Source organism: Neomonachus schauinslandi, chromosome 6, assembly GCF_002201575.2.
Source record: "Neomonachus schauinslandi chromosome 6, ASM220157v2, whole genome shotgun sequence".
Taxonomy (NCBI): domain Eukaryota; kingdom Metazoa; phylum Chordata; class Mammalia; order Carnivora; family Phocidae; genus Neomonachus; species Neomonachus schauinslandi.
This window is the reverse complement of record NC_058408.1, coordinates 38,019,270-38,036,658: the sequence shown is the minus strand read 5'-3', so window position 1 is coordinate 38,036,658 and position 17,389 is coordinate 38,019,270. Positions and strand designations below refer to the sequence as shown.

The following is a 17,389-nucleotide window of genomic DNA, read 5'->3' as shown; positions in this document are numbered from 1 at the left end:
TCTATAAAAGTTTAAGATCAGAGAAATGAACAAAGAAAGATCATGAAATAAAATCATCAATAAAAAATCCTGTATTCCTTATATGCAGCGTTTAAATTGGGCAGAATCCCTATAGATCTATTCCTTTTTTCAGATGGCAAAAGGAAACATAAATCCACAGAATTTTAAGAACAGAAAGAGACAGAGATCAAGTCCAACATTCTCTCTCTTTTTTTTTTTTCTCAGATGAGAAAACTGAGAAGTGGCAAGGTTAAGCAATCTAAGATGACAAAACTAGATAATAGATAAGAGGGGATTAAATCTTACTTACAAAATAATATAACACTGGGGAAAATCCAGCCAATGCTAAGGGAATGGGGGGGGGCGGGGGAATACAGTGTATTTCTAGGAAACATGGCTGATTTCCTTAATGAAAAAAGTAAAATTTTCACTTATATATATTAACTACTGTAACAAAAGATGCCTAGAGAACCAACGAACAGTTGTATTCACCTATACCAAAATAAAACAGAGGAGGTGGGGGGCGGGGGGATACATGATGGGTCTTATAAGAATGTATAATGATCCGGGCGCCTGGGTGGCTCAGTTGGTTAAGCGACTGCCTTCGGCTCAGGTCATGATCCTGGAGTCCCGGGATCGAGTCCCGCATCGGGCTCCCTGCTCGGCAGGGAGTCTGCTTCTCCCTCAGACCCTCCCCCCTCTCCTGCTCTTTGTCTCTCATTCTCTCTCAAATAAATAAATAAAATCTTTAAAAAAAAAATGTATAATGATCCAACAATCTTCAAAACCAAAGATGGCAAATATATATCATTCCACTGCTCAAGCCCTTGGCAGATATCTCTGTTAATCTCACTCTCTTTCTCATAATACAGTGTTCTTGGCAGCCATTACCAGAGGATTAGAGTAAACACACCAATAAAATCTGTTTACTATTTCTGTTCTACATTCTCTAAATGGCTGAGTGACGCTTACCTTTGTTTTTGTTGATTTCTTTAAAGTTGCTGTTTATCCTGCCCATAGTCTTCTTCACTTGATAATAATGCCTGTTCTCACTGAGATCTACCTCCATTCTTACCAATCTGTGAGTGCGGTACTTGTCAAACTTTAACGTGTTTGCACATCATCAGAGGACCTTGTTAAAATGGAGATTCTAATTTGGTCAGTCTGAGAGAGGCTAAGATTCTGCATTTCCAACAAACTAACGGTGATGCTGATGCTGCTGGTCCACCAAGCACATCTGGAATAGGGTTAGCTATCTGTAACCTAAGAGTAAGTTTGGGGGAAGGGTGGGGAGATAGGGTAAAAGCATGAAAAAACATATCAAGAACCCACACTCTGAAACCTGATGGTTAACTATACTATAGTTTCTGAATTTGGCTTCATCCGTAAATTTTTGGCTTTGCCAAGACTTTCACTGGCACCTTATTAACCCTCCAACCCCGTTTCCTACGCCTCTCTTAGATCACATTTCAAGGATGTTATACTACTGAAGTAGATTGCCACTGACTGCCATTGCTGCTTGGGCCATTTCTCACTAAGGGTGACACAACACTCATTTTAAAATATTTCCCAGTGCGCCTGGGTGGCTCAGTTGGCTAAGCGACTGCCTTCAGCTTGCGTCATGATCCCAGGGTCCCGGGATCGAGTCCTGCATCAGGCTCCCTGCTCAGCAGGGAGTCTGCTTCTCCCTCTGACCCTCCCCATTCTCATGTTCTCTCTCTCTAATAAATAAGTAAAATCTTAAAAAAATAAAATAAATTTTAAAAATAAATATTTTCTAGAGGAAAATTGAGAAGTATCAATAATACCAGTGAACAAAATGCACAACAGAAAAATATTTTCAATATTATAGCAATTGTACCCAAAATCTATAAATATTCAGGAAAGGCATGCATTCTACATATTAATTTTCATTCACACCTTGTTTAAATGCATGACAAAAAATGTATTCACACTTTAGAAACTACACAACCTTTTATGTCCTAAATATAGACCATTTATTGTCTTTTTCTAGGGGTGCCTGGGTGGCTCAGTTGTTAAGAGTCTGCCTTCGGCTCGGGTCATGATCCTGGGGTCCTGGGATCGAGCCCCGCATCGGGCTCCCTGCTTGGTGGGAAGCCTGCTTCTCCCTCTCCCACTCCCCCTGCTTGTGTTCCCTCTCTCGCTGTGTCTCTATCAAATAAATAAATAAAATCTTAAAAAAAAAAAAAGAATTATTGTCTTTTTCTAAATTTCAATGATCTTGGTTTAAAATTCTAGAGCCAAAAAGAGCAAAAAAGCTACTCCAAGTCTTTTCCAGGAAAATCCTCTTTTAATATTAATTCTTAAATCATTCAAAGTCAACTCCAATTTAAAAAAAAAAAAAAAGAAGGAAGAGAAAAAGAACTCTGTCTCCGTCAGTTAAGACTTCACCTTTACTGGGGGCGGAGCAAGATGGCGGAGGAGTAGGAGACCTGGATTTCGTCTGGTCTCAGGAATTCACCTGGATAGGGATCAAACCATTCTGAACACCTACAAACTCAACAGGAGATCGAAGAAAAGAATACCAACAACTCTCTGAACAGAAAAGCGACCACTTTCTGGAAGCAAGGACCCAACAAGCGGTAGATCCAGGGAGACTCTCCTTCCTCCCCCGGGGAGGAGCGGCGCAGGAGCACACCGCAGGGATCTGCTGGGTTTGGAGACTCCACACCCAGTCGGGTGCCAGAGATAGAAACGCTCGGTCACAGGCCGGGTGAGCACGGAGTGCGGCCAGAGACTGGGGAGACGGGAGTGACTGACTGCTTTTCTCTGGGGGCACACTGAGGAGCGGGGCCCTGAGTTCTCGGCTCCTCCGGGGCGGAGATTGGGAGGCCGCCATTTTCACTCTCGGCCTCCACAGCTGTACGGAGAGCTTGCAGGGAACAAAAGCTCCTGAGAGCAAACCTGAGCAGATTACTTAGCCTGGACCCTGCAAGGGTGGGAAATTCCGCCTCTAGCAAAGACATTGGGGAACCACAGCAACAGGCCCCTCCCCCAGAAGATCAGCGAGAACAGCCAGCCAAGATCAAGTTTACCTATCAATGAGAACGGCAGAACTCCAGAACTAGGGGAATAGTGCACATAGAATCCATGGCTTTTTTACCATGATTCTTTCTTTAGTCTTTCAAAGTTAATTTTTTTTAACTTTTTTTTTTTTTTAATTTTTCTTTTTCCCTTTTTCAACCAACATCTTATCAATCCCCTTTTTATTTTTATTTATTTTTTTTAAAGATTTATTTATTTATTTGAGAGAGCGAGAATGAGAGAGAGCACATGAGAGGGGGGAGGGTCAGAGGGAGAAGCAGTCTCCCCGCCGAGCAGGGAGCCTGATGCGGGACTCGATCCCGGTACTCCAGGACCATGACCTGAGCCGAAGGCAGTCGCTTAACCAACTGAGCCACCCAGGCGCCCCTCAATCCCCTTTTTAAAAAACATTTTTATTTTCCATTTTTAGAGTCATATTCTATCCCTTCATAGTAGTTACCCTTATTTTTGGCATATATATATATATATATATAAATTGTTCTCTCTTTAAAATTTTGAGATAGTTTCTTCTAACAGATCAAAATATACCCTAAATCTCTAGTGTATGATTTTGTTCTACTCTCCTGCCTGATCACATTCTCTCCCTTTTTTTTTTCTTTTTTTTTTAAATCCTCTTCTTCCTATTTTCAAACAACTTCTTATCAATTCCTTTTATACAATTTTTTATAATTTTCATCTTTATAGTCATATTCCATCCCGTCATCATTATCAACCCTTATTTTTATACATATATAAGTTTTTCTTTCCTTAAAATTTTGGGAGACACTTTCTTCTAACAGACCAAAATATGCCCAAAATCTAGTGTGTGGCACTGATCTATGCACCAGCCTGATCATATTTGATCATATTCTGTTTTTTTTTGTTTTGTTCTGTTTTTGCTTGTTTTTATCTTTTTCTTTTTCTTTTTTCTTTCTTTCCCTTTCTTTTCCCCCGGCTTCAGGTCTTTTCTGATTTGTTTAGAGTATATTTTCTGGGGACGTTGTTACCCTGTTAGCATTTTGTTCTCTCATTCATCTATTCTCCTCTGGACAAAATGACAAGACAGAAAAAATCACCTCAACAAAAAGAACAAGAGGTAGTACCGACTGCCAGGGACCTACTCAATACGGACATTAATACGATGTCGAATCTAGAGTTCAGAATCATCACTTTAAAGATACTAGCTGGGCTTGAAAAAAGCATGGAAGATATTAGAAAAACCCTTTCTGGAGAAATAAAAGAACTAAAATCTAACCAAGTTGAAATCAAAACGGCAACTGAGGTGTAATCAAAAATGGGGGCGCTAACTGCTAGGATAAATGAGGCAGAAGAGAGAATCAGTGATATAGAAGACCAAATGATGGAAAATAAAGAAGCTGAGAAAAAGAGAGATAAACAACTACTGGATCACGAGGGCAGAATTCGAGAGATAAGCGATACCATAAGACTAAACAACATAAGTGGGATCCCAGAAGAAGAAGAAAGAGAGAGGGGGGCAGAAGGTATATTGAAGCAAATTATAGCAGAGAACTTCCCTAATTTGGAGAAGAAAACAGGCATCAAAATCCAGGAAGCACAGAGAACCCCTCTCAAAATCAATAAAAATAGGTCAACACCTGGACATCTAACAGTAAAACTTACGAGTCTCAGAGACAAAGAGAAAATCCTGAAAGCAGCCCGGGAGAAGAGATATGTAACCTACAATGGTAGAAACATTAGATTGGCAACAGACCTATCCACAGAGAGCTGGCAGGCCAGAAAGGACTGGCAGGATATATTCAGAGCACTAAATGAGAAAAATATGCAGCCAAGAATACTATATCCAGCTAGGCTATCATTGAAAATAGAAGGAGAGATAAAAAGCTTCCAGGACAAACAAAAACTAAAGGAATTTGCAAATTCGAAACCAGCCCTACAAGAAATCTTGAAAGGGGTCCTCTAAGCAAAGAGAGAGCCTAAAAGCAACATAGACCAGAAAGGAACACAGACAATATACAGTAACAGTCACCTTACAGGCAATACAATGGCACTAAATTCCTATCTTTCAATAGTTACCCTGAATGTAAAGGGGCTAAATGCCCCAATCAAAAGACACAGGCTATCAGATTGGATTAAAAAACAAGACCCATCGATATGCTGTCTGCAAGAGACTCATTTTAGACCCAAAGACACCCCCAGATTGAAAGCGAGGGGGTGGAAAACCATTTACCATGTTAATGGACACCAAAGGAAAGCTGGGGTGGCAATCCTCATATCAGACAAATTAGATTTTAAACCAAAGACTGTAATAGATGAGGAAGGACACTATATCCTACTTAAAGGGTCTACCCAACAAGAAGCTCTAACAATTGTAAATATCTATGCCCCTAACATGGGAGCAGCCAATTATATAAGGCAATTAATAACAAAAGCAAAGAAACACACTGGCAACAATACAATAATAGTGGGGGACTTTAACACCCCCCTCACTGAAATGGACAGATCATCTAAGCAAAAGATCAACAAGGAAATAAAGACTTTAAATGACACACTGGACCAAATGGACTTCACAGACATATTCAGAACATTCCATCCCAAAGCAACGGAATACACATTCTTCTCTAGTGCCTATGGAACATTCTCCAGAATCGATCACATCCTAGGTCATAAATCAGGTCTCAACCGGTACCAAAAGACTGGGATCATTCCCTACCTATTTTCAGACCACAATGCTTTGGAACTAGAACTCAATCACAAGAGGAAAGTTGGAAAGAACTCAAATACATGGAGGCTAAAGAGCATCCTACTAAAGAATGAATGGGTCAACCAGGAAATTAAAGAAGAATTTAAAAAATTCATGGAAACCAATGAAAATGAAAACACAACTGTTCAAAATCTTTGGGATGCATCAAAGGCAGTCCTAAGAGGAAAGTATATAGCAATACAAGCCTTTCTCAAGAAACAAGAAAGGTCTCAAGTACACCATCTAACCCTACACCTAAAGGAGCTGGAGAAAGAACAGCAAATAAAGCCTAAACCCAGCAGAAGAAGAGAAATAATAAAGATCAGAGCAGAAATCAATGAAATAGAAACTAAAAGAACAGTAGAACAGATCAATGAAACTAGGAGCCGGTTCTTTGAAAGAATTAACAAGATTGATAAACCCCTGACCAGACTTATCAAAAAGAAAAGAGAAATGACCCAAATCAACAAAATCATGAATGAAGAGGAGAGACCACAACCACCACCAAAGAAATACAAACAATTATAAGAACATATTATGAGCAACTCTATGCCAGCAAATTAGATAACCTGAAAGAAATGGAGGCATTCCTAGAGATGTATCAACTACCAAAATTGAACCAGGAAGAAATAGAAAACCTGAACAGACCTATAACCACTAAGGAAATTGAAGCAGTCATCAAAAATCTCCCAACAAACAAAAGCCCAGGGCCAGATGGCTTCCCAGGGGGATTCTACCAAACATTTCAAGAAGAATTAATACCTATTCTTCTGAAACTGTCCAAAAAATAGAAATGGAAGGAAAACTTCCAAACTCGTTTTATGAGGCCACCATTACCTTGATCCCAAAACCAGACAAAGACCCCATCAAAAAGGAGAATTACAGACCAATATCCCTGATGAACATGGATGCAAAAATTCTCACCAAAATACTAGCCAATAGGATCCAACCGTACATTAAAAGGATTATTCACCACGACCAAGTAGGATTTATCCCTGGGCTGCAAGGTTGGTTCAACATCCGCAAATCAATCAATGTGATACAATACATTAACAAAAGAAAGAACAAGAATCATATGATCCTCTCAATAGATGCAGAAAAAGCATTTGACAAAGTACAGAATCCTTTCTTGATCAAAACACTTCAGAGTATAGGGATAGAGGGTACATACCTCAATATCATAAAAGCCATCTATGAAAAACCTACAGCGAATATCATTCTCAATGGGGAAAAACTGAGAGCTTTCCCCCTAAGGTCAGGAACACGGCAGGGATGTCCACTATCACCACTGCTATTCAACATAGTATTAGAAGTCCTAGCCACAGCAATCAGACAACAAAAAGAAATCAAAGGCATCCAAATCGGCAAAGAAGAAGTCCAACTCTCACTCTCTGCAGATGATATGATACTTTATGTGGAAAACCCCAAAGACTCCACCCCAAAACTGCTAGAACTCATACAGGAATTCAGTAAAGTGGCAGGATATATAATCAATGCACAGAAATCAGTGGCATTTCTATACACCAACAAGACAGAAGAAAGAGAAATTAAGGAGTCGATCCCATTTACAATTGCACCCAAAACCATAAGATACCTAGGAATAAATCTAACCAAAGAGGCAAAGGATCTGTACTCAGAAAACTATAAAATACTCATGAAAGAAATTGAGGAAGACACAAAGAAATGGAAAAACGTTCCATGCTCATGGATTGGAAGAACAAATATTGTGAAGATGTCAATGCTACCTAGAGCAATCTACACATTCAATGCAATCCCCATCAAAATACCATCCACTTTTTTCAAAGAAATGGAACAAATAATCCTAAAATTTATATGGAACCAGAAAAGACCCCGAATAGCCAGAGGAATGTTGAAAAAGAAAAGCAAAGCTGGTGGCATCACAATTCCGAACTTCCAGCTCTATTACGAAGCTGTCATCATCAAGACAGTATGGTACTGGCACAAACACAGACACATAGATCAATGGAACAGAATAGAGAGCCCAGAAATGGACCCTCAACTCTATGGTCAACTCATCTTTGACAAAGCAGGAAAGAATGTGCAATGGAAAAAAGACAGTCTCTTCAACAAATGGTGCTGGGAAAATTGGACAGCCACATGCAGAAGAATGAAACTGGACCATTTCCTTACACCACACACAAAAATAGACTCCAAATGGCTGAAAGACCTCAATGTGAGACAGGAGTCCATCCAAATCCTAAAGGAGAATACAAGCAGCAACCTCTTCGACCTCAGCCGCAGCAACTTCTTCCTAGAAACATCACCAAAGGCAAGGGAAGCAAGGGCAAAAATGAACTATTGGGACTTCATCAAGATAAAAAGCTTTCGCACAGCAAAAGAAACAGTCAACAAAACCAAAAGACAACCGACAGAATGGGAGAAGATATTTGCAAATGACATCAGATAAAGGGCTAGATCTAAAATCTATAAAGAACTTATCAAACTCAACACCCAAAGAACAAAGAATCCAATCAAGAAATGGGCAGAAGACATGAACAGACATTTTTCCAAAGAAGACATCCAAATGGCCAACAGACACATGAAAAAGTGCTCAACATCGCTTGGCATCAGGGAAATCCAAATCAAAACCTCAATGAGATACCGCCCCACACCAGTCAGAATGGCTAAAATTAACAAGTCAGGAAATGGCAGATGTTGGCGGGGATGCGGAGAAAGGGGAATCCTCCGCACTGTTGGTGGGAATGCAACCTGGTGCAACCACTCTGGGAAACAGTATGGAGGTTCCTCAAAAAGTTGAAAATAGAGCTACCATATGATCCAGCAATTGCACTACTGGGTATTTACCCCAAAGATACAAATGTAGGGATCCGAAGGGGTACGTGCACCCCGACATTTGCAGCAGCAATGTCCACAATAGCCAAACTGTGGAAAGAGCCAAGATGTCCATCGACAGATGAATGGATAAAGAAGATGTGGTATATATATACAATGGAATATTATGCAGCCATCAAAAGGAATGAGATCTTGCCATTTGCAACGACGTGGATAGAACTGGAGGGTGTTATGCTGAGCGAAATAAGTCAATCAGAGAAAGACATGTATCATATAACCCCACTGATATGAGGAATTCTTAATCTCAGGAAACAAACTGAGGGTTGCTGGAGTGTGGGGGGAGGGATGGGGTAGCTGGGTGATAGACATTGGGGAGGGTATGTGCTATGGTGAGCGCTGTGAATTGTGCAAAACTGTTGAATCACAGATCTGTACCTCTGAAACAAATAATGCAATATATGTTAAGAAAAGAAAAAAGAAGATAGCAGGAGGGGAAGAATGAAGAGGGGGAAATTGGAGGGGGAAACGAACCGTGAGAGATGATGGACTCTGAAAAACAAACTGAGGGTTCTAGGGGGTAGGGGGGTGGGAGGATGGGTTAGCCTGGTGATGGGTATTAAAGAGAGCATATTCTGCATGGAGCACTGGGTTTTATGCACAAACAATGAATCATGGAACACTACATCAAAAACTAATGATGTAATGTATGATGATGAACATAACAATAAAAAAATTTAAAAAAATAAATAAAATAAAATCTTTTTCAAAATGCCTAAAAAAAAAAAAAGACTTCACCTTTACTTCAAAGTTCACTTCCTTTTTTTCTGAAACCTGCCCCTTAAGTTTTCTTAGAGCCTATTAATAATAAAGTAATGCAGAAAACAAAGAGTGCTTTTGCTCCTTTCTGTCCTTTTTTAAAAAGGATATTACCATCAATGACTGGGAAGTTCAGAACTTTTATATTTACCACAAAAGAGTCTCATAAATAAATTCAATAAAGCAAAAGCTTAAATCAGCACAGAAAACTCGGGTGGAATGAGTCATGATCTGGACTGCACCAATGGGGAAAACAACAATCAACACAAAATTTTAACACCTGAAGGTATTCCTTTATATTCCTAATCAACCAGGCTAGAAAGAAATACTTGCACATGGATTCTAGAGAGAAATAATATTTGCTTTGCACAGAATTTAAGAGCTAAAAGGGCCTTAGAAATCACTTATACTGATCCTCTCATTGTGTTGGTTGAAACTGAAGCCCAAAGAGGGTTAAAGAAGGAAATAGTGAATTCACCAAGCTCATCAAGAACCTCAAGAAGACATTTAAGTTAAATAATAGATAAGAAAATAAGCATGCCTCTGACCTAACTAAGGGCCAGGTTCAACAGCATAAAATACAGAAGTGAAATAAAAAGCAAATAGTAACCAAAGAGAAACATCTTGTTCTAGCAAGAAAAACTGTCCTCTAGCATCCTTGCCTAAGAGTTGAAAAAAATCCTAGCACATCAAATCTGATTCACTAGGTAGTTCTTTTTACCCTTTTTTGATACAAGTTCCCATTATTCTACATGACTCTGACCATTCTAACTTTCGTTTCCTCAATGAGATGCACATTTTGGGGCTTCAATTATACTATATACAGTTTGCAAAAGCAGAGACTGTGTCATTATCTTTTGTATAACTCCAAAGTATATCCATCAATATATTGATAATATATTCATAGAGAGTCTTAACCAATGCTTAGTGAATTAATATATAATCTAATACAACCAGTTCTCCTGTATTAGATCTCCTTTGTTTAATTTTCATTAGAAGTTACGCTCGAAGGGAATTTCTGACTGATATATTTTATGGTTCCTTTCTCCAAGTCAAAAGCTATACAGCAGGCTTTATTTATTTGCTTAATAAATTATTGTTCACAGAAGTGATTATGGAAAACTATAACAGGGGCTGCATAAGTAGGGAGTTTGAGGAGTAAGAATAGGTAGAACATTCAAAGGTAACATTAATGGAAAGAATAAAATACTAGTAATTTTCTAAAACTGTTAGAATATTTACATACAAGATGAATTAGTAAAACAAGTAAGTTCATAGAGGCCCATCCTATTTACTACTTTTATAATTGTCCCCAAAAATGGGATTGAGAAAGTACACATCAGGATTGGACACAGGGAGGGCTGTCAACCCAACAGAAAATAAGACTTGAGTTCAAAGTAATCTTTAGATAAATATTCATTTAAAAAGGATAAAATAGTAAGGAGTTTAAAAATAAACTTAATAATACAATTAAACCAACAATGATAGAAAATAGGAAAAGATTAGCAAACAGAACACAGAATAATAATCTGAAAATGAAACAGCAGATATCTTATTTAAAACATTTTCATTATATAAGAACAAGTTACAAAAGTATATTACTTCCAAATAGAGTTGTAATTTTTTTATTCTAAAAGTAATGGTCAGGGACTCTTGGATGGCTCGGTCGGTTAAGTGCCCGACTCTTGATTTCAGCTCAGGTCATGATCTCAGGGTCATGAAATCAAGCACCACATTGGGCTCCACACTGGATGTGGAGCCCGCTTAAGATTCTCTCTCTTTCCCTCTGCCTCTCCCCCCACCACACACGCATTCTTGCTCTCTCTAAAACAAAAAAAAGGAACGGTCAAACACTTAACAATGAGAATTCTCACTAATAAGTATTTGTTTGATAACTGCATATTTTAAAAGGTCACACACAAAATGAAAAGGACTCAGAAAATCAGCAACAAAAAGTCTAATAGCCCAGTTAAGTACTGGGCTATTTTTAAAACTAGAAAATTGAGACATGTTATAATTGTCAAAAAGTATATAAGCATTAAAAAATATGGAAAAAAATATACAAAGCAGTATGTGAAGGGAGATGAAAAACAGGGCTAACACTTATTAAGCTACTCTTATAAGCTTAGCTTCTAGGCTGGTCTTTTTATGAGGTAGGCACTTGATTTGCAGTATCTGTGTGGATGTGTGAATGCACACATGCACACGTATATATACATACATAGACACACATGAGTGTGTGTCTATGTATGTATACACACATATATGTATACACACACTCATATGTATATATATGAGTGATTTTTTTAAACTCATTTAATCCTTAACAATAACCCAGAAAGGAATTAATATTATCATTATTCAGATGTAGAAACTGAAGCTAAAATTGTCCAGTCTTCCATGGCTTCAAATGATACAGCTGGGATACGAACAAGCTCACCTGAATCTTAGATCAATTAAGAAAATAAGCACTTTCTCCCATCTCTAGAAGATATAATTCTTAAATTATATCAGAAAAAACTTAGTTTATATAAAGAAGAAACTCTTTTTTTTTTAAGATTTTTATTTATTTGTTTGACAGAGAGAGAGAGACAGCGAGAGACGGAACATAAGCAGGGGGAGTGGGAGAGGGAGAAGCACGCTTCCTGCTGAACAAGGAGCCCGATGTGGGGCTCGATCCCAAGACCCTGGGATCAAGCTCCGCATCGGGCTCCCTGCTCCGCGGGAAGCCTGCTTCTCCCTCTCCCACTCCCCCTGCTTGCGCTCCCTCTCTGGCTGTCTTTCTCTCTGTCAAATAAATAAAACCTTTAAAAAAAAAAAAAAAAGAATTATGCCTTTATAATTCTAGGTGATCTATATATAGCAGCTGTAGGACTTATGCTTAAATAGTTTTAGCATGAATCAATAAAACTGTACAGGAATTGTACAAAAACCATTAATTAACCTTAAAAATTTTTCAAATAAAATTCAGTACAAATTACCATCATTTTAACACATGGAGTTTTAAGGGTAGAGTAAGGGACAAAGGGCTGAGAAAAAGGAGAAAGCAAGTCCCATTTTCTTCCACATTTGGTGGCTCGCTTTAATGCTCTTCCCACCAATAACTTGTTATAAAATTATTGATAAAATTCCAAAGACCAATATTCTCAAACATTCTAATTATAAATAAAGCCGAGACACAACACAGCAAAAATGGCTAAAAAAAATACAAAATGAAATGTAAGACATACCTGAGATACATCATCAAGTTGAGGTTTTCCATAAAGGCTGGAAAGACTCTCTGCTCGCATGAGATACTCTGCTGTTCTCCTCTTCACAGCTTCTCGACGGGTCGGGCTTGACTCTCCTAAAAGGAGAAAACAAAGCCAGGACATGTGAAAAATAAACAAATTTTCTTTTATCCAATCTGAAGATTAACTTTTTACCCAGTTCATCACTTGTTCACATTTCTAACTAAAAAGAAGAGAGATTCAAAATTGGAACAGACATCAAAGTTATTAGTATCAGCAAGGTCTAAATATTACCACCATAAATTTGATTTATCCAAATTCAGAAATTTTCCTATTTAAATATATAGAGAGAACTTGATACCTTTTATAGGAGGTATTGATATAAAAGAAATGTAGTATAAAAAAGCTCTGCAAACAGAAAACTAGCCTAGTCCAGGCAGTATGCAATTCCAATTCAACAAACTGGGACTAAATGCAGTAGATGTGTAGTAAGAGCCACGACATGGATTTGATATGCCTTTCTAAAAGTACCACCAAACTGGAGAATAAAATTACTTAGGGTAACTCTGAAGTCACTCTGATTTTTGTAAGCTTCATGGTTTTTTCATTAACAACGAATCGTCATCCACCTTACGACTGAAAATAAGAATGTAACTGAAATGTATGTTAACCAACTGGAATTAAAATAAAAACTTTTAAAAAAGAGAAAAAAATAATGTAATTGAAATCCCTGTAATATATAATTATAGGAAAATGAACAAGTCATTGACCCTGTCTGTCTCTGTTTCTCTAAACAAAGGGTATCCAAAGAACTCAAGACCTCGAAAAAGAGGTGGTCTAGCCCATGAAGGAAGTACCGGGCTCTCTCCTCTCTAGACTGGAATGATCCTAAGCTTTTACCCATTTTATATACCTGACTGTGATACAACATTTCGTTTGAAGAAAGGACTCCATGACTGAAAGTTTGAAAACCACTGTACCATATGATCTCTAAGGCTCCTTTCATAATATTCTATACATTTACGACTCATTTTTACCAAAGCACTTCATACACAGTACTTTTCTGCATTTTCTGAATGAAGTTAACCAAAAAGCAAGTATCATACAGTGGAAAGTGCCCTTGATTACATTCTGGAAACCATGGTTATCTAAATTCTGGCTCTGCCTCTCGCTAGTCATGTGACCTATGATAAATCATCTCAACTCTCTGACCCTCCTCCTCATTCTCTAAATATATACTTCAAATGACTGCAAAGATTAAAGGAGACTATACATAAAAGACACCACAACAAAGACAGTTGTATACAAGAAGCACTAAATTGTAAAGGTTTTCAATCTTGGCTTCTCTCTAAACCAAATCCTACAAAATAACGTTCCTGTGTTGCTGAAGTGAACTGAACTGAATTATAGTAAAGCAGGTATTTTCCCCCCAAAGACTACTAGTAGAAAAACCTTATTTCTGCCTAGAATAGCATCTTCTATTTCTTCTGGGTAATGGCCCTTACTTCTCCCCTTTGTAGCCCTCCACCTCTCCACTTCCACTACCAGCCCTTGACAAGGTGGTGTGAAAGAAAACTGCATTCATGTTTCAGATCTGTTCCTCTGCCCCCCTACTAGTCAGTCAAGGGTGAGTCCTCTGTCACAAGCTGGACCAATGACAGAACCCCACCCTCTTGGCCACAGTTGGAAAAGGGAGGAATTGGCCCAACACAAACTGGGCCAATCAGTCCCCCTCTGCTATTGACGCTGGAAATAAGAGGACTGGGAACTGCCAGCAGCCTTAGTTTCTGCCAATGCGCAAAGAACCAACCAGAAAGAGGGACTTTAACAGAGAGAAGCAGTTATGAGAGACAAAAAAAGGAATCCTGGTGTGACTGGGGTCCCAGATTTCAGCGGAAGCTACATTCCTGCCATTCTTTGCCTACTGTAGCTCAAATGTGTATTTTCTCACATGCAAACCGAAGAATCCAGACTGAATAGAGCCCTCAAAGAAAAACAGCAAGCAAATTGGGATTGCAATTTTGCTAAAAAAAACAAAAAAAAACAACCTTCCTTTCACAATTTTTACATTACTATTCCATCTCTTCTCTCCTTTATGAGTAACTCAAAAATATAACTAGTCTTGCAGGCAAGAATCTCTATCACTTCTTAACCATGGAATAGTCTACATTTATTAACTTTCCAACTCCTCAAACTTCAATTAAAATTACAATATCAGTATGATTCCTGCCTCTGTTCTTAAAATTCACTGAGTTTCTAAACCCAATCTTTTATTTTTATACAATGTATCTGTGAAAGTGACCTAAGTAATTGAAACATGTTGTGAAGGTAAAATGTGCCACATAAATAAGAAACATTCATTATTTCTACACATTACTCCTCCTTTAGTTTTGAGTTTACTGTTCATAAACTCTGCTACTTCCATTATCATGAGCACTTCTCATTGCAGGTTCTACCTTTCATGCCCTAATTTAAATCTCCCACTTAAAATTTCTGATTCAGCATAGGCTAAACTGTAATAGAAACTATGGCAATTTAGTTTTTTAACTCAGTGTGATTACAAGCTTTAACACAACTTCAAAATTTGCTTTATTCAAAAAAATTAATTTGTCTCCCAAAATAATATGAAATTCAAAACTGCCAAGACTATGGAGCACCTAATTCAAGCTAGAGTTAAAACCACAGTTTGTAATCAAATCACTGTTTTTTAAACTTTGGGTATCTCTGCTGCTTTCTAGGCAGTCTCCATAGTAACAGAGAAACAAGAACCGGAAGCCAGCAGTTGAAATGGACTCCTGCTGATGACAGTGGTTCTGCTTCCATGGAAACAACAATGAAGTGATGGAATACTGAAGGCTTTTTAAAAGTAACCTTAAATATACATACTATGACTCCTTCCCTACCAGCCCCTTAAAAGTAGGTCACAACCACTGCTGATCAATAGTAGCGGCCAAGGATGAAAATCACCTCTTGCAGATTTCTACTGCTGGACACTTACTGAGGTTTGTGAAGTACTAGGAAGAAAAGATTAATCTATGGATTTCCAGAATAATTTTAACTGATCAAATTATTGATAAATATGACTTTAAACAGATATCAACTGATTAAAAATTCTCCATCAACTCTAACCTTATCTTAATCTTCATGTTAAGACACACACACAGCCCATAATGAATATTTTTCAAGGAAAATTAGGTTATCTGGAATTCAACTTTTAATCCCATATTGGGTCATGTAACCATTATTTCTTCAGTATTATATCCACGTAGACACTTAATAAATGCTTTTAAAAATGGATACATATTTTACATTCCATCTAAAGATAAACCAGTACCTTCATTAAGTTTCTCTACATTTCTGTTAATAATTTGGATACAGTAAGAATTTCCACCAGGCTCTGGCATTCAAAAGAGAAAACCTACTCTCATTATTTACTTTATGTCAAAAAGTTCCACTGTACCAGAAAAAAACGTCTTATGTATATTGTGTCAACCTTATCAATTTCTGATCAGGAGAGAGGATGGATATAGGGTGATTACAGAGTATGATCTGTGAAAGAATCGGGTATAGCTGAACAGAAATGAGAAAGTCCAAAGTTGTCCCTGAAATTTTTAGAAACACTGCACTGACTATCCTGCATGTCTCTGAGCACCAACTCTGACTTAAGTTACTAAGTTTTATAGAAGGCACAGTCTATAGATAATGGAATCATGAAATTCTAATTTATTTAAGAAGCCATCACCTCTTGGCACTCCTTCATAATATTAAATCCTGTTTATAAGAGATATATTACCTTCCTTATTTAACTGAGGAACTTAAGGCTCAGGAATGTGGAATGTCTTTCTTATAGCAAAGTTAATATGAGACTAAACGGAAACCAGGTCTTATGATACCATGCTTCAGATGATGAAGTGGATTGCGCTACTGTTACTGAGTAGAACAAACAAGAAAAATATAGAGCATGGGATAAGTACGAGTGAGTACGGGAACAAAGATGAAGAGAAAATAAGCATAGCATAAGAGTTGAGACGGGAGCCTATCAGACAAGATAGCAAAGTACAATTAGACAGAAAGAGACTGAGATGACAGACAAGGACACAAGAAAATTAGAGCTACAAAGGGGTATAAATTTCACACTGTGTGAAAGAGAATGGGCCTTTCTAAGAAACAGTGGTCTCTCAAAACATCCTTGTTACCCAAGGATTTCTTTGGAAAACACGGGCCTTTTCTCATTTACCCATAAAAAAACCAAAAGGCGTTTTTATTCACAGAAGTAGTGAAAATCAGTTTCACAAACTAGAATAAAAAGTAGTTCTTCCAATTCTGTTGTTCTACCCTTAGCCACCAAAAAGAATATTGCAAATGCCTCATCATTGGTTCAACAAAAGAAAAGCAATGCTGAAGGAAAAATTAACAATGCTAGACTACTTGAAAGTAAATACGTATTTTACGGAAAATTTTAAGGGATTTTTAAGAGTATTTTGACTATACCTGATTTTTGCTACTCGCACAGAATTTAATCCCCACATAAGACTCTACTTAGGCACATCTTATATTCTTATCTCTATTTCTCTACTCCAACAAACACTCTCCAATAGCCCCTCTGCCACTGTGTTCTTGGTCAAACATGCCAGGTTTTTAACTCAGATTTATCATATTAGAAAGAACATTCAAATCAATGTGGGTTTGAGGGAATGAGTTTTTGTTTATTGGTGCTTTTTTTTTTAACAACTTTAGTAACATAAAAAAAATATGCCTGTTT

General features: G+C 37.8%; 1 protein-coding gene across 4 annotated transcripts in view; it reads right to left on the bottom strand.

Moving 5' to 3' along the window:
* The window catches only part of RPS6KC1 (ribosomal protein S6 kinase C1), a 204,436-nt gene that overhangs the window by 97,729 nt on the left and 89,318 nt on the right, over positions 1-17,389 (bottom strand). For all 4 annotated transcript variants that reach the window (XM_044916375.1, XM_044916377.1, XM_044916374.1 and 1 more), the window contains one exon: positions 12,628-12,743. In XM_044916375.1, the coding sequence (XP_044772310.1) occupies positions 12,628-12,743 (116 nt within the window). The remainder of the gene's footprint in view (positions 1-12,627; positions 12,744-17,389) is intronic.